Source organism: Budorcas taxicolor, chromosome 1 (assembly GCF_023091745.1).
Source record: "Budorcas taxicolor isolate Tak-1 chromosome 1, Takin1.1, whole genome shotgun sequence".
In the NCBI taxonomy this organism is placed as follows: domain Eukaryota; kingdom Metazoa; phylum Chordata; class Mammalia; order Artiodactyla; family Bovidae; genus Budorcas; species Budorcas taxicolor.
Genome location: NC_068910.1, coordinates 123,455,185 through 123,480,725, shown reverse-complemented (window position 1 = coordinate 123,480,725; position 25,541 = coordinate 123,455,185). Strand labels below are relative to the sequence as shown.

Here is a 25,541-nt window from a genome sequence, read left to right as displayed (position 1 = left end):
CAAGTTCTATCAAGTCTGCATCCATCCTTGCCCTTGGAGCTGACTTGCAAGGCTCTTTGGGAAAACAATTGTTAACACATGAACTCTAAGGCCAGATTCACAAGAGGCAGATGAGTCAGATAGCTGGAGCATTGGGGAGCACTGCCTCACCACCTCCAGCTCAGGGTCTGTCCTTCCTCAGCCCCAAGCCTTGGGGTGCACAAGAGGAGCTAAGGGGGTTCCTGCTCTGCATCTGGCCTCCAGGTTCCCTGGATACCGAGAGGACCATGAAAATCTGAGCATACGTGCTATTTACAATAGCCAAGATAAGTGTCCATCAACAGATGAATGGATAAAGAAGCTGTGGTACATATCCATAGTGGAATACTACTCAGCCATGAAAAGGAATGAAACAATGCTATTCACAGCAACATAGATGCACCTAGAGATTATCATACTAAGTCAGAGAAAGACGACTATCACATGATACCACTTATATGTGGAATCCAAAAAATGGTACAAATGGACTTATTTACAAAACAGAAACAGACTCACAGACATAGAACACAAACAAGATTACCAGAGGGGAAAGGTGGGCGGGAAAGATAAATTAGGAATTTGGGAGTAGCAAATACACACTACTATATATAAACTAGATGAACAACAAGGACCTACTATGTAGCACAGGGACCTATGCTCAATGTTTTATAATAACCTATATGGGAAAAGAATCTGAAAAAGTGTGTGTGTGTGTGCATGCTAAGTTGCTTCAGTGGTGTCCAACTCTTTGCAACCCTATGGACTGTAGCCAGCCAGGCTCCTCTGTCCATGGAATTCTCCAGGCAACTGTACTGGAGTGGGTTGCCATGCCCTCCTCCAGGAGATTTTCCCAAGCCAGGGATCAATTATGCATCTCTTAAGTCTCCTTCATTGGCAGGTGGGTTCTTTACCACTAGCGCCTCCTGGGAAGCCCACACACACACACACACACACACACACACACACACACAGAGTCACACACACACAAATATATATATATATATTTTTTAAATCACTTTACTATATACCTGAAATTAACACATCATTGTAAATCAATCATACTTCAATAGTAAATAAATGTTCAGCATTTGTAGACTCAGCTGTATATATTAGATCCCTTGAGCTGGGATAGAATTAGAATTGTCCTCTTTTGGGGTAGGACACCTACAGGATCCATGAGGCAATCAGCCTACAGCTTCTTACTACTTGCCTTGTGCAAGGACCTGTATGGAATACCAAGGCTCTAAGATGAGTTGAGCCATTAAGCAGCTTAACGGAGTCTATCTCTCTAAGTTCACTAGTGAGGCAAGACGCTGCATGCAGAAGAGCAATGTGACTGATTGTCAGAAGAGTACTATGCATTTAGAGTTAGAGGGGTTCATAACATGGTTACTGAGAGCTGATCTGAGATTAAAGGGGAGAAAATATGAGCTACCTGGAGAAGGAAAAGGGACAATGGATTGAACAAAGACTATTGAAGATCACCCATCAGTAACATGGCTTACATGGCTAACATGGCCGGAGTTGTAAGTAAGTGTCAGGGACCAATGGGAAGCCAAATTGGCAAGACAAGTTGGGGTCATGTTGGGGAAGGCTTAGTATTGACACTGTATTTGTTTTCTGTTGCTATGTAACGAATTTTCACAAATGTAGTGACAAACTATATCCATTTTTTATCTCACGGGTCAAAAGTCTGTGCACAGTGTAGGCAGGTTCTCTGCTCAGGATCTCACGAGGCTGAAAATGGGTATAGGCTGACTTGTGTTTTCCTCTTTCAAATGTATTCATGTAGTCAGTAGAATTCAGTTGCTTACAATGATAAGATGGAGGTTCCCACTTTCTTAGTGGTTGTCAGCCAGGGGCTGTTCTCAGCTCCTGTAGGCCTTATGCTGTCCCCTGCCAAATGATCTTTTCCCAAACGTGGCAAGTTGCCTCTTCAAGGCCAGGGAGAGAATTTCTCATGCTTTGACTCTCTCTTATTCAGGAAGTATTGAGTTCCTTTTACGGGCTCGCCTGACTAGGCCCAGCCACCGAGAATCATCTCCCTTTCGGTTACACAATCTGTTGATCTGTAGTCTAATCCCAGGAGTTCTGCTCGTTCTACAGTGCGTGAACCTTGGGCGCCGTCTTAGAATTCTGCCCATCTTAGACAGTTGTCAGCTGAGCGACCGTGGGGTGGGGAATCATAACGAAATCTATTTTGGAACCTGGCACAGGAAACCAGCCAGGAGGCTGTGGCCATCACAGATAGAAGGTGGTAGAAGTGCATGGACAAATAGGGAAGTTACTATAACGCATAAATTTACAGGACCTGCTGTCCTTCTGCCTAAAATGCTCTTCTCCTACCTTCCCTCATGGCTGGCTCCCTCTCACCCCACTCATTTCCTCCCATCTGGTGTCAGTTCGCCCCTTCTTTATATCCTCCTCTACCCTTAAACTGGAGAAGGCAATGGCACCCGACTCCAGTACTCTTGCCTGGAAAATCCCATGGATAGGGGAGCCTGGTAGGCTGCAGTCCATGGGGTTGCGAAGAGTTGGACACGACTGAGCAAATTCACTTTCACTTTTCACTTTCATGCATTGGAGAAGGAAATGGCAACCCACTCCAGTGTTCTTGCCTGGAGAATCCCAGGGACGGGGGAGCCTGGTGGGCTGCCATCTGTGGGGTAGCACAGGGTCGGACACGACTGAAGTGACTTAGCAGCAGCAGCTACCCTTAAACATGTCACTCAACTTAATTCTTTCATGATAGTTTTCATTTTATCTTAACATTTTTTTCATCCATCCACTCTATTTACCTTCAAGCTTAATAAAGAAAGAGACCATTGTCCCATTTGCACATCTTGGTATTTCCAGAATAAGGCCTGGATAATAGTAAGTGAAGTGAAGTCGCTCAGTCGTGTCCGACTCTGCAACCCCATGGACTGTAGCCTACCAGGCTCCATCCATGAGATTTCCCAGGCAAGAATACTGGAGTGAGTTGCCATTTCCTTCTCCAGAGGATTTTCCCGACCCAGGGATCGAACCTGGGTCTCCTGCATTGCAGGCAGATGCTTTACCATCTGAGCCACCAGGGAAGCTAATGCTGGATGAATGAAATGTTAAATGAATGGGTGAGCAAATGATATGGAAAGGCCGAAGAAATTGTCAGAAAGCCTGAGTGTTGGGTGTGGATGTCTTGAAGAAAGGCAGGAAGTGGAGCCAGATTAAGAGATGTAGGGAAATAGATCTACTTCAGATAGCTTGAGTTTGGGACAACCATGGAACAATTGTACAGGTAAGTCCAATAAGCAGCTGGAAGGGTATGTGTGGATATACCACAGAAAAGACAATATCCAACAAGAATAAAAAACAGCTTTGACCATCTAAAAGCGTGTTCTGCAGACTGAATGTTTACATCCCCCACCCCCAAACTCATATATTAAAATCCTAACCACCACTGTGATGGCACTAGGAAGTGGAACCTTTGAGTAGGAATCCACCCTCATTAATGGGGTTTTCCCTTATAAAAGAGACTCCAGAGAGCTCCCCTCACCTCTCCCACCATGAGAGAACACAGCAAGATGGCTGTCCACCAACCAAGTAGTGGGTTTAACACCAGATACCAAGTCTACCAGTACATTAATTCTGGACTTCCCAATCTCCTGAACTGTGAAAAACAAATATTTAATGTTCAAGTCAAACAATGGTATTGAGAGTCCTTGGACTGCAAGGAGATCCAACCAGTCCATTCTGAAGGAGATCAGCCCTGGGATTTCTTTGGAAGGAATGATGCTAAAGCTGAAACTCCAGTACTTTGGCCACCTCATGTGAAGAGTTGACTCATTGGAAAAGACTCTGATGCTGGGAGGGATTGGGGGCAGGAGGAGAAGGGGACGACCGAGGATGAGATGGCTGGATGGCATCACTGACTCGATGGATGTGAGTCTGAGTGAACTCTGGGAGTTGGTGATGGACAGGGAGGCCTGGGGTGCTCTGATTCATGGGGTCGCAAAGAGTCAGACACGACTGAGCGACTGAACTGAACTGATCACATCTATTCTCTGTCCCCTTCCTTTCACAGGTACACTGCTGTGGTCATGCCAGTTCACTACCAGCAAGGCACGGGACAGAGCTCCTGTCGACGTGTGGCCCTCATGATCACAGCTGTCTGGGTGCTGTCCTTTGCTGTGTCTTGCCCTCTCCTCCTTGGCTTCAACACCACAGGTAACAATGACAGTGTCACTCCAACAGCCAAGTGATTCATAGTGCATCTGAATGGCTGTGGGTGGTGTTCATCCCTGAAATGTCTGACCTCAAAGGCAGTGTACTTTGTAATCATATGAGGATTCTATAGACTGCAAAGCACTGGCCTCTATTGATTATAAATAAAATAGAAAGCAAAATCTCTTCAATTAATGGTACAGGAGCCACCTTCTGCCCCAATTAATGAAGTTTGGCTTACTCCTATTTTGAAAGAAATACCATTGTATTCATTTGAAGAAATATGCCAGTTAAAAAAAAAACTATGCTATATGAATAATTCAGGTGAGATTTGTTAATGAAAAGATGATAATTTGTAATGAATTTACAACGCAAAGTAGCATATCATAAAAGCCCTTGAGCAGGGTATACATTTCTAGCTTTTTACTCAGTAAGAATCATTTCTAGCATTTGAGAACTAGGATAGCATTTGGGAACTAGGAGGATGTATTTTATATTTTTAATATACAGAAATTTTTGACCATGGTGCTTGGCACATGGTACATCTTCTATCAGAAGGATGGATGGTTGGCAGGATGGATGGATGGACAAATGGATAAAAAACGTGTTTATCTGACATGTCCAGGACTTTTAAATACAATACTGATCCAAATCTACACCTCTTGTGCTTCAGAACCTTCCATGTCTATTCTATGACCATCTTTCAGCCTCAGGAATTTCATGTGTTGAAAGAAAATTGTTAGCACATATAGTGAAGTTATAGGCATTGAGAGTAAACACTGAGTATTCACTAAGAGATAACTAATTGACTCCTGTTCTAGTGTTCATCTGGATTTCTTTGTCCATTTGAATTGGTTCATTCAATTCCTGCTATGTTCCATTTTTATGAATTTCTGGCATACATGTACAAGTCACGTAGCTATGTACTTATGTGTACAGATTTATGTAACATATTACACATAAATTCAGGTAAATCTTAACTTATAAATAGTCTTCAAAGAGTCATTTGCTGGTCAATTATTTAGAAGTCAGAATACATTTAAGAAGGCAGAGGCCCTGGAGTCAGAAAAACCTAGATTCAAACTTCAGTTCTACTACTTAACAGCTGTGTCTGTTTGAACAAGTTACTTAACTTTTCTAAGTTAAGCTTCCTTATCAACAAATTTGGAGTAATAAAATAGTAGAGCATAAACGAACAAAATCAAATATTTGGACTCAGTTCGGTTCAGTTCTGTTTAGTCACTCAGTCGTGTCTGACTCTTTGCAATCCCATGGACTGCAGCACGCCAGGCCTCCCTGTCCATCACCAACTCCCGGAGTTCATTCAAACTCATGTCCATTGAGTCAGTGATGCCATCCAGCCATCTCATCCTCTGTCATCCCCTTCTCCTCCTGCCCCCAATCCCTCCCAGCATCAGAGTCTTTTCCAATGAGTCAGCTCTTCACATGAGGTGGCCAAAGTACTGGAGCTTCAGCTTTAGCATCATTCCCTCCCAAGAAATCCCAGGGCTGATCTCCTTCAGAGTGGACTGGTTGGATCCCCTTGCAGTCCAAGGGACTCTCAAGAGTCTTCTCCAACACCACAGTTCAAAAGCATCAATTCTTCGGTGCTCAGCTTTCTTCACAGTCCAACTCTCACATCCATACATGACCACTGGAAAAACCATAGCCTTGACTAGACGGACCTTTGTTGGCAAAGTAATGTCTCTGCTCTTCAATATGCTATGTAGGTTGGTCATAACTTTTCTTCCAAGGAGGAAGTGTCTTGGTCTACGTATTTAGTTAGGAAGTTTTCAGCATTTCTTTTTATATATGGCGTCCTGCAAATAAGTGCAGCAACTTCATCTCTAAAATTACATGCTATGTTGAACTCTTTATAAACGATGACATATTACTGCATGTGTCATATGTCTTTACTTATTACTGTTCAGGGTTGTAATCAAATCATATATATTTTTATATGTGATTCAGGGTGAACTTTGACTCTCTGTAATTTTCATTGACTCTAGAATCTAAGCCTACATATGCTATAACTTCACTCCACCTCCTTCATGGAGCTTTTTTTTTTTTTACAATTAAGTGAAGATTAAATTGGGAAAATATACATAGACATGCTAAGCACATATCCCCTGCTCAAGGTGAGGCTTGTTTCTCTGCCATATTAGAGGTTAAATTGAGAAGTTATCCAATGAAGAGGTGCCTGGTCAATTCAGGGTGCTCCTAAAATATGATGTTGCTGTCATCCTTGCATTACTTTTTACCGTTTCCCATTTCCACTTACCAATGACACATTATATACACAAACACATGTGCACACACATACGCCAAGGCAACATTCTCTAACATAACAACAGAGGCTGACTCTGGCACTAAATACCATTTCGATGAGTCTAAATGTGCTTTGGGCATTCGTCTGATAACTAAGCCACCCTTTATATCCATGTTTCTATAAGAAAATGCATTCTGGACTTCCCTGGTGGTCCAATGGCTAAGACTGTGCTCCAATGCAGGAGCCTGGGTTCGATCCCTGGTCAGGGAACTAGATCCTACATGCCATAACTAGGAATTCTCATGCCACAACTAAGACCCAACACAGCCAAATAAATAAATAAACACTTTTTCAAACAGAGAAAATGCCTTCTAAGTTGGAATCTGCAGTATGGGGCACTCACTACCATTGCTAGACCAAAGTGGTCCTTACCTGGCCAGCAGCAAACCTCCAGCAATGTTTGCTGGGCAAAGTTATCTCTCTTACTCATTCTTGGAGGCTGGCAGGGGCAGTCTTACTCATGCTCTCACACACACACACACACACACACACACACACAGGTAACAGTCTCAAAATCTGACATGAGACAGAGTTCCCAGTTAATGTCAACACGTAAAGTGAAGAAGAATGATGAGCTAATTGCAGTCTTGTTGCCACCAGTGAGATCATAATTGTTCCAGAAATAAAACTTTCCAAAAGAATTTTCAAATATAGAATTGAGAAGGCAAAAAAGACTTGTGACTTAGCACGTATAGGCTCGCTTCTCTCTTATCTCTTTCTTTTTTACTTTTAAATGTATTCATTAGACTATACCCACTTCAGTGTTCTTGCCTGGAGAATCCCAGGGACAGGGGAGCCTGGTGGGCTGCCGTCTATGGGGTCACACAGAGTCAGACACGACTGAAGTGACTTAGCAGCAGCAGCAGCAGCAGCAGCATTACACTATAGTAAGTGAAAGTGGAATTCTCCAGGCCAGAATACTGGAGTGAGTAGCCGTTCCCTTCTCCAGGGGATCTTCCCAACCCAGGGATGGAACCCAGGTCTCCCACATTGCAGGCAGATTCCTTACCAGCTGAGCCACCAGGGAAGCCCAAGAATACATCAGGGGCTTCATAAACTTGTGCTGAATGAATCAGTGGGTGAGTCCTCACCATCATTCTTTGCCCCTTAGCTGTTGAGATCAGTTGGCTTAGTAACTTCCTGGCCTTCCCTATTAGGCTTCGGCATATGACTGCTGATGTTCTTAGGGAAAATGCTCCTCTGTACACGTTGCTCGTTGATTCATCATTCAATAACTCGTGCTGACAGCACAGTACTGTTTCAGTTAAATAATCAAGACAAGGCACCTCGTTTCCTGGGGAAGCCCAGCTCTTGAGGGGGGCGCTCCCTGCTCTCACTACCTCCTTGGGATCGAGCAGAGAGAAGCTTTCAGAACTGCACCACTGTGCGTGGTGCTTCACTCTTCCCTGCCCACAGGATGCACTCCCAGGCCTTGCCTGGAGGAGGCTGAGGCAGGGCCCAGCTCACTGCCCATCCTTCTGCCATGTCACTCTGCCTGCTGACAGGCCTCACCAGCCACATAGTGTGGAGAAATTGTGGGAGAGGCTTCAAAACTCCGTCTAAGCTCAGGCAGCAGGTTCTTAGGGAAGGAAGGACAGGATAACAAGGCAGGCTCAGGGGGGTGTCTTCATTGCTCAGTAACCCCAAAATGACTATGGCTTTCTCTGCTCTCTCTTCACTCTGTTTCTCATACATATGCTCTCAATATTTTTAATGGAAAATGCTTGCACATGGCAAAACATAAAGGGTAGTGATATATACATACACACACACACACGTATACTTACATGTAAAAGCATGTACGTCTTCCTCTACCCTTGACTGCCAGCCCCCATCCCCTCCCTAGAAGCAAACACCAATCTTCTTAAAAGATCCATCCCCTCCCTAGAAGCAAACACCAATCTTCCTAAAAGATAAGACTTGAAACAAGTGCACACACACACACACCCATGCATGCATACGTGTGTGTGTGTGTGTGTGTGTGTGTGTGTGTCCATTTTTACAGAAACAGAAGCATGCTATACCCACTTTTGCTCCTGGCTTTTTAAACGTTGTAGTTAATGTATAAAGTATAGAGGTCAGCCTCCCAGAACCCAGAGAAGGATAAAGAAGTGGAGAAGGTCTAGCTGGGGAGACTCATGGAGACCCAGCACACCAAGGATGGCAACCAGATGAACAGGAGGAAAGTGACTCTGCCACCCCTCTGACCCCCTCTCACTACAGACGTGCGGAGGTGCCTCCTCATTAGAGGAGACATGTCAGTCTCTGACAACAAGGGCGCTGATGGCAGGGGCGGGCTGCCAGCATGGCTCCTTATAGACTCAGGAAGACCACCAGGTGCCACCCTCTCCCCACCCCCAACCCCATTTCCCCAGATGACCAGAAATGCCAATATGGTGATCACTGTTCAGAGTCTTAAGAGCCATTTCCTAAAGGATGAAGATACAGGCTTTGGTGAGAGGATATTAATTTTCCTTGAATTTTACCCCCTCCTCAGAGAATCAGAGAATTTGGAGTGGCTCATAAAGGTTCTGGTGGCAGTGTTGTCATTAAAATGCCTCACTGAGCACTAAACACATTCAGTTTGGTTTGTTTTCATTCTTACCTGTTGCTCCCTTCTCTCCTCTACAAATACTGTTCCATACAAGTCTCTCTCCAAATTTTCATTCCAAGTGATACCTTCCCTTTCAAGTTCAAAAAGCTCAGTTCAGTTCAGTTCAGTCACTTAGTCATGTCCGACTCTTTGCGACCCCATGAATTGCAGCACGCCAGGCCTCCCTGTCTATTACCAACTCCCGGAGTTCACTCAGACTCACGTCCGTCAAGTCAGTGATGCCATCCAGCCATCTCATCCTCTGTCATCCCCTTCTCCTCCTGCCCCCAATCCCTCCCAGCATCAGAGCCTTTTCCAATGAGTCAACTCTTCACATGAGGTGGCCAAAGTACTGGAGTTTCAGCTTTAGCATCATTCCCTCCAAAGAAATCCCAGGGCTGATCTCCTTTAGAATGGACTGGTTGGATCTCCTTGCGGTTCAAGGGACTCTCAAGAGTCTTCTCCAACACCACAGTTCAAAAGCATCAATTCTTCAGTGCTCAGCTTTCTTCACAGTCCAACTCTCACATCCATACATGACCACTGGAAAAACCACAGCCTTGACTAGATGGACTTCAGTCGGCAATGTAATGTCTCTGTTTTTGAATATGCTCTTCAGGTTGGTCGTAACTTTTCTTCCAAGGAGTAAGCGTCTTTTAATTTCATGGCTGCAGTCACCATCTGCAGTGATTTTGGAGCCCCTCAAAATAAAGTCTGACACTGTTTCCATTGTTTCCCCATCTATTTGCCATGAAGTGATGGGAATGGATGTCATGATCTTCGTTTTCTGAATGTTGAGCTTTAAGCCAACTTTTTCACTCTCCACTTTCACTTTCATCCAGAGGCTTTTTAGTTCCTCTTCGCTTTCTGCCATAAGGGTGGTGTCATCTGCATATCTGAGGTTATTGATATTTCAGAAAATGAAAGTGTGAAAGTGAAGTCGCTCTGTCGTGTCCGACTCTGCAACTCCAAGGACTGTAGCCTACCAGGCCCCTCTGTCCATGAGATTTTCCAGGCAAAAGTACTGGATTGGATTGCCATTTCCTCCTTCAGGGGATCTTCCTGACCCAGGGATCGAACCCAGGTCTCCCACATTGTAGGCAGACACTTTACCGTCTGAGCCACCAGGTGTTTTGATATTTCAGAGGAGGTATATAATAAATAATAGTAAATGATATTAATAATAATAATAATAGCTGGCATTTAGTCTCACAACCTCTACATGAGACAGGATTTTTGTCTTTCTTTCACAGATAATGAAACTGAGGGTTTGGCATGAAAGTGAAAGTGACCTCATAGACTATACAGTCCATAGAATTCTCCAGGCTAGAATACTGGAGTGGGTAGCCTTTCCCTTCTCCAGGGGATCTTCCCAACCCAAGGATCAAACCCAGATCTCCCGCATTGCAGGTGGATTCTTTACCAGCTGAGTCACAAGGGAAGCCCGAGGTTTGGCACAGTTAAGTAATAAACCCAAGGTCAGATAGTTAGTAAGTGGAGACCTGGGTCTCCCACCTCAGGCTGCCTGGGCTCTGCCTACATCCAAAGACCAGGAAGCAGAATGAGGGGTCCAAGGCCCTCTCTCATCAGTTCATACCCGAGGCTACATTTTCTGAGGCCAGATTGTGGATTGGACAATCCCCACCCCTTCATCAAGATTGACTGGATGTGCCAACACCTGTTGATGATGGGACAGAGTGCAAGTTTGTTGTGTCCCAGTGGTAGAGGGAAGCAGAGAGTTAAAATCCTAGAAAGAACATTGGCTTTGGGATCAGAACGACTGGAGGAATCCATCTGGGCTCCACCCCTTTCAGACTCCGTGATGTTGGGCCACTTACTGAATCTCTCTGAGCCTTCATCAGCTCATCTGAGAATAGAGACAGTAATGGCACCTGCTTACATCATGTTGCCACAATGATTAGGTAAGACAATGTGTATAAAGCCCTCGGAATCACCCAGAAGATACCAGTTTTCTTCCCTTTTCTTTTCCAAGGCGGCACAAGTATCAGGTCTCACTCTGGCTGTTGAAGGAATCTCAACATCTGCTAATGAAGACAAAGTTGCAGGGCCCTCCTAGAGAGGAGGCCCAGGAGCATTTCAGGACATAAAGCAAGGACAAGGACGTGCCTCAATTCACATTGTCCATGATGGCAATATGTTTACTGGCTCTTCTCCGGTCGCACCCTTGAGCAGAACAGGGATTTCTGAAAAATAAACTTGCCTGTATTCAGCCACCACCTGCTCCACACTTCATTCAAACTTGGAGACCTGGTATTCTCAGTACGGAAGCCTTCCTCCTTTCTCTCATTGCATTCACTGCTCCTTTGATGGCCTCCACACCAGCAGGCCCTTTTCCAGGGGCTGCATCCCTCCTGGGAGCCTCTGCTCTGTTACTCTGTGAAAGTCCACCCAGCTTCCCAGGCTGCGTCCCTCTGTGACACTTAGCACAGCATACAGAGAGGATTGTCTGTCTGTCTAGACCGTGAGCTCCTTCAAGGGTAGACACCGAGTCTTACTCATCTTTGTAGCCCCGGTGTAGAGTGGTGTCTGGCATGTAATCAGTAAATTTTTTTTTTTAAGTGAGCAGCACAAAGATGAATTAGATTGAATTAGATTTGCATTTCTCCAATATTTAGTGATGTTGAACATCTTTCCATGTATGTATTGGCCATCTGTGTAAATTGATACAGCCACTGTGGAGAACAGTATGGAGATTCCTTAAAAAACTAGGAATAAAACTACCATGAAAATGAAACATTAGTCACTCATTTGTGCCTGACTCTTTGCGATCCCATGGACTGTACACTGCCAGGCTCCTCTGTTCATGGAATTATTCAGGGAAGAATACTGGAGTGGGTAGCTGTTCCCTTCTCCAGGAGATCTTCCCAACCCAGGGATTAAACCTGGGTCTCCTGAACTGTAGGCAGATTCTTTACCACCTAAGCCACAGGGAAGTGAACTACTCCAACAATCCCACTACTGGGCATATACCCTGAGAAAATCATAATTGAAAAAGACACATGTACCCCAGTGTTCATAGCACCACCATTTACAATAGCCAGCACGTGGAAGCAACCTAGATGTCCATCAGCAGACGAACAGATAAAGACGATGAGGTACATACACACAATGGAATATCACTCCGCCATGAAAAAGAACAAATTTGAGTCAGTTCTATGAGGTGGATGAACCTAGAACCTGTTACACAGAGTGAAGTCTATCAGAAAGAGAAGACATTATATTGTATATTAACACATTCAATATCACGGTAATCCAAGTCTATGCCCCAACCAGTAATGCTGAAGAAGCTGAAGTTGAATGGTTCTATAAAGACCTACAAGACCTTTTAGAACTAACACCCAAAAAAGATGTCCTTTTCATTATAGGGGACTGGGATGCAAAAGTAGGAAGTCAAGAAACACCTGGAGTAACAGGCAAATTTGGCCTTGGAATGAGGAATGAAGCAGGGCAAAGACTAATAGAGTTTTGCCAAGAAAATGCACTGGTCATAGCAAACACCCTCTTCCAACAACACAAGAGAAGACTCTACACATGGACATCACCAGATGGTTGACACCGAAATCAGATTGATTATATTCTTTGCAGCCAAAGATGGAGAAGCTTTATACAGTCAGCAAAAACAAGACTGGGAGCTGACTGTGGCTCAGATCATGAACTCCTTATTGCCAAATCCAGACTGAAATTGAAGAAAGTGGAGAAAACCACTAGACCATTCAGGTATGACCTAAATCAAATCCCTTATGACTATACAGTGTAAGTGAGAAATAGATTTAAGGGACCAGCTCTGACAGACAGAGTGCCTGATGAACTATGGACAGAGGTTCGTGACATTGTGCAGGAGACAGGAATCAAGACCATCCCCAAGAAAAAGAAATGCAAAAAAGCAAAATGGCTATCTGAGGAGGCCTTACAAATACCTGTGAAAAGAAGGGAAATGAAAAGCAAAGGCGAAAAGGAAAGATACACCCATTTGAATGCAGAGTTCCAAAGAATAGCAAGGAGAGATAAGAAAGCCGTCCTCAGCGATCAATGCAAAGAAATAGGGGAAAACAATAGAATGAGAAAGACTAGAGATCTCTTCAAGATATTTAGAGATACCAAGGGAACATTTCATGCAAAGATGGGCTCAATAAAGGACAGAAATGGTAGGGACCTAACAGAAGCAGAAGATATTAAGAAGAGGTGGCAAGAATACACAAAGGAACTGTACAAAAAAGATCTTCACGACCCAGATAACCTTGATGAGTGTGATCACTCACCTAGAGCCAGACATCCTGGAATGTGAAGTCAAGTGGGCCTTAGAAAGCATCACTACAAACAAAGCTAATGGAGGTGATAGAATTCCAGTTGAGCTATTTCAAGTCCTGAAAGATGATGCTGTGAAAGTGCTGTACTCAATATGCCAGCAAATTTGGAAAACTTAGCAGTGGCCACAGGACTGGAAAAGGTCAGTTTTCATTCCAATTCCAAAGAAAGGCAATGCCAAAGAAGGCTCAGACTACCGCACAATTGCACTCATTTCACATGCTAGTAAAGTAATGCTCAAAATTCTCCAAGCCAGGCTTCAGCAATACGTGAACCGTGAACTTCCAGATGTTCAAGCTGGTTTTAGAGAAGGCACAGGAACCAGAGATCAAAATGCCAACATCTGCTGGATCATGGAAAAAGCAAGAGAGTTCCAGAAAAACATCTATTTCTGCTTTATTGACTATGCCAAAGCCTTTGACTGTGTGGATCACAATAAACTGTGGAAAATTCTGAAAGAGATCAGAATACCAGACCACCTGACCTGCCTCTTGAGAAGTCTGTATGCAGGTCAGGAAGCAACAGTTAGACCTGGACATGGAACAACAGACTGGTTCCAAATAGAAAAAGGAGTATGTCAAGGCTGTATATTGTCACCCTGCTTATTTAACTTATATGCAGAGTACATCATGAGAAACGCTGGACTGGATGAAGCACAAGCTGGAATCAAGATTGCCGGGAGAAATATCAATAACCTCAGATATGCAGATGACACCACCCTTACGGCAGAAAGTGAAGAGGAGCTAAAAAGCCTCTTGATGAAAGTCAAAGAGGAGAGTGAAAAAGTTGGCTTGAAGCTCAACATTCAGAAAACTAAGATCATGGCATCCGGTCCCATCACTTTATGGCAAATAGATGGGGAAATAGTGGCTGACTTTGTTTTTCTGGTCTCCAAAATCATTGCATATGGTGATTGCAGCCATGAAATTAAAAGATGCTTACTCCTTGGAAGGAAAGTTATGACCAACCTAGACAGCATATTAAAAAGCAGAGACATTACTTTGTCAATAAAGGTCTGTCTAGTCAAGGCTATGGTTTTTCCAGCAGTCATGTAAGGATGTGAGAGTTGGACTATAAGGAAAGCTGAGTGCCGAAGAATTGATGATTTTGAAGTGTGGTGTTGGAGAAGACTCTTGAGAATCCCTTGGACTGCAAGGAGATCCAACCAGTCCATCCTAAAGGAAATCAGTCCTGGGTGTTCATTGGTAGGACTGATGTTGAAGCTGAAACTCCAATACTTTGGCCACCTGATGTCAGGAGCTGACTCATTTGAAAAGACCCTGATGCTGGGAAAGATTGAGGGCAGGAGAAGAAGGGGACAATGGAGGATGAGATGGCTGGATGGCATCACCGACTTGATGGACATGAGTTTAGGTGGAAAACCTGCAGATATTGGAAAAATGATATTGGTGGACATATTTGCAGGGAAGGAATGGAGACACAGATATATAGAACAGACTTGACACAGTTGGGGAAGGAAAGAGTAGGATGAACAGGGAAAGTAGCATCAACATATATACACTACCAAGTGTAAAACAGATAGCTGGTGAGAAGTTGCTATATAATACAGGGAGCAGAGGGGTGTGATGGGGGGATGGGAGGGAGGCTTAAGAAGGAGGGGATACTTGTGTTAATATAATCATGGCTGATTTGTGTTGTGCAGCAGAAACCAACACAACATTGTTAAGCAATTTCCCTCCAATTAAGAAATAAATATATTTTTAAAAGACGAATTAGGCCTCCTACAGAGGACAAGTGGACAATGTGGGTGTCTGAGACGGGATAGCCTCCCCCACAGCTTAACAATCAGGCCATGAGTGCTAATTACACCAGAGTGATGAGAGCAGAAAATGTGGGGCACAAAGGAAGTAGGAGTTGCTTCTGACTGAGAAACTTGGGGCAGGTAGCCTTCTCAGAGGAGGCAGCATGTAAACTGGGACATGCGGAGGAGGAGACAGGACCAGCTCCCAGCACTTCTCAGACTTCCACTGTGGACGTGATGGTGGAGACGCCACATGTGGTGTGCAGCCTATTCTGTGCTCACCTCTGAATCCCGTACTTGGCCAACGACTTTGCTTTCTCCACTTCTCTCATGCACAGGAGACCCCAGCATCTGCTCCATCTCCAACCCTGACTTTGTCCTCTACTCTTCAGTGGTGTCCTTCTACCTGCCCTTCGGAGTGACTGTCCTCGTCTATGCCAGGATTTACGTGGTGTTGAGACAGAGGAGACGGAAGCGGATCCTCACTCGACAGAACAGTCAGTGCCTCAGTGTCAGACCCGGCTTCCCTCAACAGGTGAGCATCCTGGAGAGGCAGAAGGAAGACACGACCTCCCAGCCTTGTGTCCAGCAGTGCATGCTCTTGCCTGTTCTGCCCATCGGGGACACACATCTGCCACCTTTTAACCTGCAGATATTGGCTAGGCCTTGGAGGAAATCCAATCTCAACAGTGCATTGACAGTCTTCCCTAGAGCACCCTTTCTGGGCTTGTTCTGCTTCCTTTCAAAGTCTCTCAGTGCCCTCAACGAGAGGGCTGTTCAGATATCACACAGGTATGAAATTTCAGTGTAGCAGCTTTACCATTCACTGCTGCTGGGTTTCCAGGAATGATGTTTTGGCCAGACCATTCACATCAAGAATCACTAGGGGTCTGTTGAAATTTCTTTTCCTTTCTAGATCTGCCTCTGTGTCAAGGCGCTAACCAGCTGGTGGAATGGGATGCTGATGGCACATTTTGTTAGGTCTTTTGAGGCTCTGAAAAGGAAGTTCATTGAAATATTCCAATTGCTTGGGCTGTAAATTCTGCTTATTCCAGTGCCTAGTACATGGTTCAAGTGTATTCATTTGAAGCATGAATGGATACATACCTACCACTAGCAACTGCTAAGCAAGAGACAGCAGGGATATTATACAGCCTCTACCTTCATGGAGTTTAAAACCTTAGATAAGCAAATAAAACACACCTACACCCAAAATTAATGAGCAGCCCAAAACTGAATGGAATGTTTGCCAAAGTGAGATGAAGACAACTAAGCACATAAATATTAAATGCTGGAGAGGTTATGAGAAAATAAAGTCAATATGCTCAGAAAAGGGCTTCATAGAGTAAGAACTGAGTGTGATCTTGAAGGTAGGTCCAAACTGGACATGTAGATCAACCTGTAATGACTTGAGTGAGAATCATAATCTCAAACTGAAAGTCCCAAAGCTTGGGTGGAAGAGGAATATTAGCCCCCATGAAATAGGAGGTCAGGACCCAAGACTGAGGATATGAACACATTGTATTCATATAGTGTCATCTATATGACCCAACTATGTAGAGCTTAACACACAACTGTTTCTCCTTCAACCCACCCTAGTCTTCGTGTCTACGGTTGCACCCCATTCGGCAGTTTTCAATAAGGGCCAGATTTCCATCAGATGTCACAGGGAAAATGGTAAGTAAGCCATGCCTTTAGTTGTAGTAAAAGAATAAGAGACCTTTTCTCAAGACAATGGCTTGACTCGACTCTACTTCCACCCCAAAATGAATTTGGCCCCAGTTTCCTACTCGATTTATGATAAATAACAAACCTGAGAATCTATCTGATTTAAGCTTCAGAATAGGCATTATCAAGTGATATTCCAGAAGCATGTGACTCTTGGGGTAGAGCCCAATGACTGGAGCCAGTGACTCTTAGATGTGTTGTGGAGTTTACTATCCAGAACCAGCTGCATTAGAGGGAAAGGACATGACTGAAACAGACATAGGCAGAGCCAAGAAAAGTAGAAAAAGGAGACTAATGGGAGAATTTCGTGTGCCCAATTGCCATCAAATATGGGGTAAACCAAGACATTTTCATAGTTGCCCTAATTCTTATCCTTCCCATTCAAACCAGCCCTGACTCCCTAAGCAAGCCAAGTGCCAAATGAAGCCTAAAAGTGTTAGAGAAAAGACCAGTATCCCTCTCCCTGAACACCACAGCTAAGTAAATATTAGGAATAAAGCTTCAAAAACCCATAATCATGAATGACAGAGCCTTGTTTAACTTCTGTATAGTTCAGTCTCTCAGTTGTGTCCAACTCTTTGCAACCCCATTAACCACAGCACGCCAGGCTTCCCTGTCCATCACCAACTCCCAGAGTTTACTCAAACTCATGTCCTTTGAGTTGGTGATGCCATCCAACCATCTCATCCTCTGTTGTCCCCTTATCCTCCCACCTTCACTCTCTCCCAGCATCAGGGTCTTTTCAAATGAGTCAGTTCTTTGCATCAGGTGGCCAAAGCATTGGAGTTTCAGTTTCAATATCCGTCCTTCCAATGAATATTCAGGACTGATTTCCTTTAAGATGGACTGGTTGGATCTCCTTGCAGTTCAAGAAGTCTCAAGAGTCTTCTGCAACACCACAGTTCAAGAACATCAATTCTTCAGCACTTAGCTTTCTTTATAGTCATGTATAGTCACATCCATACATGACTGCTGGAAAAACCATAGTGTTGACTAGATGGATGTTTGTTGGCAAAGTAATGTCTCTGCTTTTTAATATGCTATCTAGGTTGGTCATAACTTTTCTTCCAAGGAGCAAGCGTCTTTTAATTTCATGGCTGCAGTCACCATCTGTAGTGATTTTGGAGCCCCAAAATATAAAGTCTCTCATTGTTTCCGCTGTTTCCCCATCTATTTGCCATGAAGTGATGGGACCAGATGCCATGATCTTAGTTTTCTGAATGTTGAGTTTTAAGCCAACTTTTTCACTCTCCTCCTTCACTTTCATCAAGAGGCTCTTTAGTTCTTCTTCACTTTCTGCCATAAGGGTGGTGTCATCTGTATATCTGAGGTTATTGATATTTCTCCCAGCAATCTTGATTCCAGCTTGTGTTTCATCCAGTCCAGCATTTCTCATGATGTACTCTGCATATTAGTTAAATAAGCACGGTGAGCATATACAGCCTTGACATACTCCTTTTCCTATTTGGAATCAGTCTGTTGTTCCATGTCCAGCTCTAATTGTTGCTCCCTGACCTGCATACAGATTTCTCAGGAGGCATGTCAGGTGGTCTGGTATTCCCTTCTCTTTCAGAATTTTCCATAATTTGTTGTGATCCACATAGTCTAAGGCTTTGGTGTAGTCAATAAAGCATAAGTAGATGTTTTCTGGAACTCTCTTGCTTTTTCCATGATCCAGCAGATGTTGGCAATTTGATCTCTGGTTCCTCTGCCTTCTCTAAATCCAGCTTGAACATCTGGAAGTTCTGGGTTCATGTACTGTTGAAGCCTGGCTTGGAGAATTTTGACTACTACTTTGCTAGCATGTGAGATGAGTGCAATTGTGTGGTAGTTTGAACATTCTTTGGCATTGCCTTTCTTTGCGATTGGAATGAAAAGTGATCTTTTCCAGTCCTGTGGCCACTGCTGCATTTACCAAATTTGCTGGCATATTGAGTGCAGCACTTTCACAGCATCATCTTTTAGGATTTGAAACAACTCAACTGGAATTCCATCACTTCCACTAGCTTTGTTCATAGTGATGCTTCCTAAGACCCACCTGACTTCACATTCCCACCAGAATTTGTTTGGCTCTATGTGAGTGATCATACTATCATGATTATCTGGGTCATGAAGATCTTTTTTGTATAGTTCTTCTGTGTATTCTTGCCACTTTTCTTAATATCTATATAGTTTACTAACAATTTTTACCCGGGCCTCATATAGCAGTTACAGACTCTTGCTGCAAATGATTTTTTTTTTTTTTTTTTTTTAGTAGATAGGAGGTTTAAAGTTACCTACAACAAATCCAAGGTCTGAGAAAGCTCCAAGGGCAAATGAAGGAAACATAGTGACTATGTAGGAGAGATTGGAGAATCAAGAAGCTGGCATTGTCTGGAGTGTGGAGAATTAGATTCTGTCCTGCCATCTGGGAATGGAGGGCTCTGCCAGCCAGATCCCAAGGAGTCCAGTGTTTCTTCATGTCAGCCAGAGAGGTAGTGATAAAAGTTTGTAGAGAGAGCTGAAAAATATGCTCAGTAATGTGAGAACAGGAAGAATCACTTTCCTTCTGTGGGACTGAATTTCCAAATCTGTGAAAGGGAGACAGGCTGCATTAGATCAGTGTTCTCCAATGTGAGATTTCATAAGCACTCTCAGAAATTTGTTCCTGGCCCTTTCGTTTCAGAAATAATGCACCTTTTAGAAGATCACTAGATGTCAGCTCAGTCATAAATATAATCTTACAAATGGTAGGCTGGATACATCACAATATACTTATATTAATTATTAGAAAATTCTATCAAAATGAAAACCAAATTTTTAAAAAACATATTATGATAGAATCCCTACAAACACATCTGTGAGCAGTTTATAAAACATGAAATTATCTTGAAGGCCACTTGCATTCATTCATTCATTTATTCAACAATGTTTCTGAGTGTGTGCAGTATACTGCCCCTGAGTATTTGGAAGACTATGATTCCTTGAACTAACGAGAGACCAGTGAAAGTTCTTGGTTATTGACACTGACTAACATGTAAAAAAGGAATTTACTGGAAGGATATCAAGGAGCTCAAGCTTAACAAGAAGGCTAAAGAACAGCTTCCGAAGATGCTGTTCATGCCTAAGGAACAGTCTGGGTAGAATAGTAAGGACACTGGACACTGACTGTCACCACTGCTAGATGAATTCTGAAGTCTTGCTTCATGAGCAAGTTCAAGGTTGTAGGTGCAAATCTCCAACTGGCTGGGCTTGGTTCATGTGTTCATGAGCCAGAGTTCTAGCTGCCCTGTGGGGAGGTCAGGGAGAGTGAATATCTGATTTTCATGGCTTTAGTGCAGGTGTTGGGGAATCTTTCTTCTACTCAAGATTTACGCAGTATCTGAGTTTTCAAATGTGGGAAGAAGTGCTGTTGTTGAGCACACACACATCCTCAAAATACCCAAAACATCTGCATATCATCAATTTTCTACTCTGAGTCTGCTCACCCCAAACCTATTTCTTTTTATTTTTTTTCTGTTTTATAAGTGAGGCTCAGAGACATTTAATTAACTTGCCCAAGGATGCATCTAAGTAGTAGGAAGCTGAGATGAAAATCCTGAGTTTTTAAACTTTCTGTTATTAAAAATTTCAAAAGTAAAAAGTAGAAAGACAAATATAACTAAGCCTTCAGTAGCCATCAGCCAAGCTCAGCAATGATCAGCTCATGGCCCCATCTTCTTTCAACTACATGCCTACCTACATTCATACACCCCACTGGATTGTTGTGAAGCAGATCGCAAACATAATAACATTTTAACCAAAAATATGCTATAAGACTCTATACGCCAACAAATTTGGAAAACTCAGCAGTGGCCCCAGGACTGGAAAAGGTCAGTTTTCATTTCAATTCCAAAGAAAGGCAACGCCAAAGAATGCCCAAACTACCGCACAATAGCACTCATTTCACATGCTAGTAAAGTAATGCTCAAAATTCTCCAAGCCAGGCTTCAGCAATATGTGAACCGTGAACTCCCTGATGTTCAAGCTGGATTTAGAAAAGGCACAGGAACCAGAGATCAAAATGCCAACATCTGCTGGATCATGGAAAAAGCAAGAGAGTTCCAGGAAAACATCTAGTTCTGCTTTATTGACTATACCAAAGCCTCTGACTGTGTGGATCACAATAAACTGTGGAAAATTCTGAAAGAGATGGGAATACCAGACCACCTGACCTGCCTCTTGAGAAATCTGTATGCAGGTCAGGAAGCAACAGTTAGACCTGGACATGGAACAACAGACTGGTTCCAAATAGGAAAAGGAGTACATCAAGGCTGTATATTGTCACCCTGCTTATTGAACTAATATGCAGAGTACATCATGAGAAACGCTGGACTGGATGAAACACAAGCTGGAATCAAGATTGCTGGGAGAAATATCAATAACCTCAGATATGCAGATGACACCACCCTTATGGCAGAAAGTGAAGAGGAACTAAAAAGCCTCTTGATGAAAGTCAAAGAGGAGAGTGAAAAAGTTGGCTTGAAGCTCAGCATTCAGAAAACGAAGATCATGGCATCCGGTCCTATCACTTCATGGGAAATAGATGGGGAAACAGTGGAAACAGTGTCAGACTTTATTTTTGGGGGCTCCAAAATCACTGCAGATGGTGACTGCAGCCATGAAATTAAAAGACGCTTGCTCCTTGGAAGAAAAGTTATGACCAACCTAGATAGCATATTCAAAAGCAGGGACATTACTTTGCCGACTAAGGTCCGTCTAGTCAAGGCTATGGTTTTTCCTGTGGTCATGTATGGATGTGAGAGTTGGACTGTGAAGAAGGCTGAGCGCCGAAGAATTGATGCTTTTGAACTGTGGTGTTGGAGAAGAGTCTTGAGAGTCCCTTAGACTGCAAGGAGATCCAACCAACCCATTTTGAAGGAGATCAGCTCTGGGATTTCTTTGGAGGGAATGATGCTAAAGCTGAAACTCCAGTACTTTGGCCACCTCATGAGAAGAGTTGACTCATTGGAAAAGACTCTGATGCTGGGAGGGATTGGGAGCAGTAAGAGAAAGGGACAATCGAGGATGAGATGGCTGGATGGCATCACGGACTCGATGGACATGAGTCTGGGTGAACTCCAGGAGATGGTGATGAACAGGGAGGGCTGGCGTGCTGTGATTCATGGGGTTGCAAAGAGTCAGACAGGACTGAGCGGCTGAACTGAACTGAAAGGATATGGGCTGTTTTATAAAACATATAACCACAATACCACATCACACTAACAAATTTAATAATAATTCCTCCCTGGTGGCTCATATGGTCAAGAATCTTCCTGCAGTGTAGGAGACCTGGGTTCAGTCCCTAGGTCTGGAAGATCCCCTGGAGAAGGGAATGGCTACCCACTCCAGTATGAGGAATCTGGTGGGCTACAGTACAAGGGGTCACAAAGAGTCCGACACGACTGAGCAACTAACACACACACAATGTTAAATGTTCATTCAAAATTTCCTCAAATGTCAGGTGAATTTTTATAGATGGTTTATTTGCATCAAAATTCAGGTAAGACCCATACTTTGCAACTAGTAGGTGTTGTTGTTGTCATTGCAATTTATTTGTTGAAGAAATTGAGTCATTGGTCTTGTACTTTCCCACATTCCAGATTTTTCTCCTTACCTCCTAATGGTGTCATTTAACATATCCAGGTCATTCTACCTCAGAAAGTCCAGGCTATAATTCTATGCTCCCCTCCTCAAGGGATTATTGTAATTCTCAGATGTTCTATGTGTGGTAGGTGTTTTTGGTTGTAAAGGCACAAGCACATTTTGTTTACCATAACTTCCCATGAGCCCACCACTCTCAGAGGCACCCTCTGTAGGTTTCACAGAATGATGGTTTCTTTTTCCTTCATTGCACTGTTTCCCTTTCAGGAACATTCAGAAGATAAACAATATCCCCAGAAACGTCAGGACCCACTCTTGTTACATCTACAGCCCCTCTCCCCTGGCCAGACACACATGGAGCTGAAACGCTACTACAGCATCTGCCAAGACACTGCCTTGGGAACACCAGGCTTCCAAGAAGGAGAGGGAGACTTGCAAAGGGAAGCGAGGACTCGGAACTCCCTCAGCCCTACCATGGCCCCTAAACTCAGCCTAGAGGTTCGAAAACTCAGCAATGGCAGGCTATCGACATCCCTGAGGCTGGGGCCCCTGCAACCTCGGGCAGTGCCACTGCGGGAGAAGAAGGCAACCCAGATGCTGGTCATTGTGCTTGGTGAGTTTGAGTCATGTTAAGCTGGGATAGGTTGGATTACGTTGGGTTAGGCTGAATTCAGTGGAGCTGGTAGAGGATACTTGGGTAACCATATTTAACAGAAATTAGAAATCTGACAACTTTAATACTTGTAAATGTTAATATTTATAAATGTTTAGAATGTAAAGAGTTTGTGAATACATCTTAATGCTGATGGAAATTCAAAACACTTAGACTGAAATTTATGAAACCAAACAAGTCACTTAACTGAGCTGTGTTTCGCGTCTATCACTTGGAATTATAATGGATAAACCAAATAATAAATAAGACAACAATTCAATCAAACCATCTGGCACATATTGGATATTTACTAAATGCTTACCTATTTTAAAATATTGAGGGGGGAAATGAGGATACAAAAAGACTACTGTCATGATATTATAACATCTAGATTAAATATAAAGAAAAAAAGACTGAAAATTAATTCACTCAGATGTCAAAAGTGATTGACTGTATGCTGCTGCTGCTAAGTCACGTCAGTCGTGTCCGACTCTGTGCGACCCCATAGATGGCAGCCCACCAGGCTCCCCCGTCCCTGGGATTCTCTAGGCAAAAGAACACTGGAGTGGGTTGCCATTTCCTTCTCCAATGAGTGAAAGTGAAGTCGCTCACGTGTCCGACTCTTAGCGATCCCATGGATTGCAGCCTTCCAAGCTCCTCCGTCCATGGGAGTTTCCAGGCAACAGTACTGGAGTGGGTCGCCAGTGCCTTCTCCAATAGTGGCTGATTATTTTACTTTTTTTACTTTTCCATATTTATCAAGTTTTCCATAATGTATAAAACCGGAACTAGTTTTTATAGTAGAAAAATACAAACTTTATTTAAATAAAGAAATTAAAAATTGATAAGTTGCAGATACCATATAGAGTTAGTTAAGGTAACCATATCCTGTTCCAAAGAGTCAGTTCTTTGCATCAGATGGCCAAAGTATTGAAGTTTCAGGTAACCATATTTAATAAAAATTGGAAATCCAACAACTTTAATACTTGTAAATGTTAATATTTATGAATGTTTAGAATGTAAAGAGTTTGTGAATATATCTTAATGCTGATGGAAATTCAGAATTGACTCATTGGGAAAGACCTTGATGCTGGGAAAGCTTGAAGGTGGGAGGAGAAGGGGATGACAGAGTATGAGATGGTTGGATGGCATCATCAACTCGATGGACATGAGTTTGAGTAAGCTTCGGGAATTGATGATGGACAGGGAAACCTGATGTGCTGCAGTCCTTGGGGTTGCAAAGAGTCACACATGACTGAGTGACTGAACTGAACTGTATCCTGTTCACTGTCAGAGACAAGCCCCCAACTTGTCATATCTTAGGGACTTCTCATATCCAGGGAATCCCTATGTTAATCTCCTTAACAGCCTTAATTATGTCAATTGCATCTTCAAGGTTTTCCCCTATCAATGCCAAGAATCATATCTTGCATGGATAGACATAAAATAAACATTTGAATTGAACTGAGAAGTAGACAAGGCTAATGAAGAATTATCTAAAGATCAGACTAGAAAACTGATTTGGGAGAAAGGTCTAGGATGAATCAAAGATGTAAGGATCTGGTTTTCTCATCTAAAAAAACAAGAAAGAAAGAAAGTGACTAATCATACCTGTTTCATAGGTTTGGTGTAAAAATTAGAAGTTTAAAATTAAAATTAAACTTGCAGCACACTGGCTGCCATTAAGTAGACAAGGGGGACTCATTTTCATGCTGCGACAAAGGAAGTAAACAAATCCCTGACCCAGTTTTTTTTTCCCTTTGCAACCTAGGGACCTTCATTGTCTGCTGGCTGCCCTTCTTCTTGACCCATGTTCTCAATACCCACTGCAGAGCATGCCACGTGTCCCCACAGCTCTACAGTGCCACCACGTGGCTGGGCTATGTGAATAGTGCCCTCAACCCCGTGATCTATACCACCTTCAACATCGAGTTCCGGAAAGCCTTCCTCAAGATATTGTCCTGCTGAAGGAGGATAGGAGAGAAGACTCCCTGTGCCCACCTTTAGCTGCCAGGCCACAGTGCTGCTGGCCAAGACCTGCTCAGAACGATGGTGCAATGTTTTCTGAATGGGGAAGGAAGGAGATCCCTGGAGCAAGGATGTCCCTGTGTGGCAGGTGTCACCAACTTCTTCTTCCAGAACAGCATGTTCTACCTCCCCAGCTAAAATCTGACTTCAGTCTGGCAGTCTTGAAGTGGTTTAGGGCCCCTGAATGATAAGCAAGAAGTCAGAGAGAAGCTGATAGAACACGATTCTACACACAAACACAATTGTCATCAGAGGCAAGATTCATTACAGTGAAGGAAAA

The 25,541-nt window shown here is 43.4% G+C and overlaps 1 protein-coding gene and 1 non-coding gene across 2 annotated transcripts in view; one reads left to right on the top strand and one right to left on the bottom strand.

The window, feature by feature from the left end:
* The window catches only part of DRD3 (dopamine receptor D3), a 45,992-nt gene extending 20,791 nt beyond the window's left edge, over nt 1–25,201 (top strand). The window contains exons 3-7 of the mRNA XM_052647037.1: nt 4,082–4,224; nt 15,570–15,766; nt 16,831–16,908; nt 22,849–23,194; nt 25,005–25,201. Of these exons, the coding sequence (XP_052502997.1) occupies nt 4,082–4,224; nt 15,570–15,766; nt 16,831–16,908; nt 22,849–23,194; nt 25,005–25,201 (961 nt within the window). The remainder of the gene's footprint in view (nt 1–4,081; nt 4,225–15,569; nt 15,767–16,830; nt 16,909–22,848; nt 23,195–25,004) is intronic.
* Nucleotides 3,024–3,095, bottom strand: TRNAC-GCA (transfer RNA cysteine (anticodon GCA)). The gene has a single exon. It is a non-coding gene; the product is annotated as a tRNA-Cys (tRNA).
* Nucleotides 25,202–25,541: the final 340 nt, after the last annotated feature.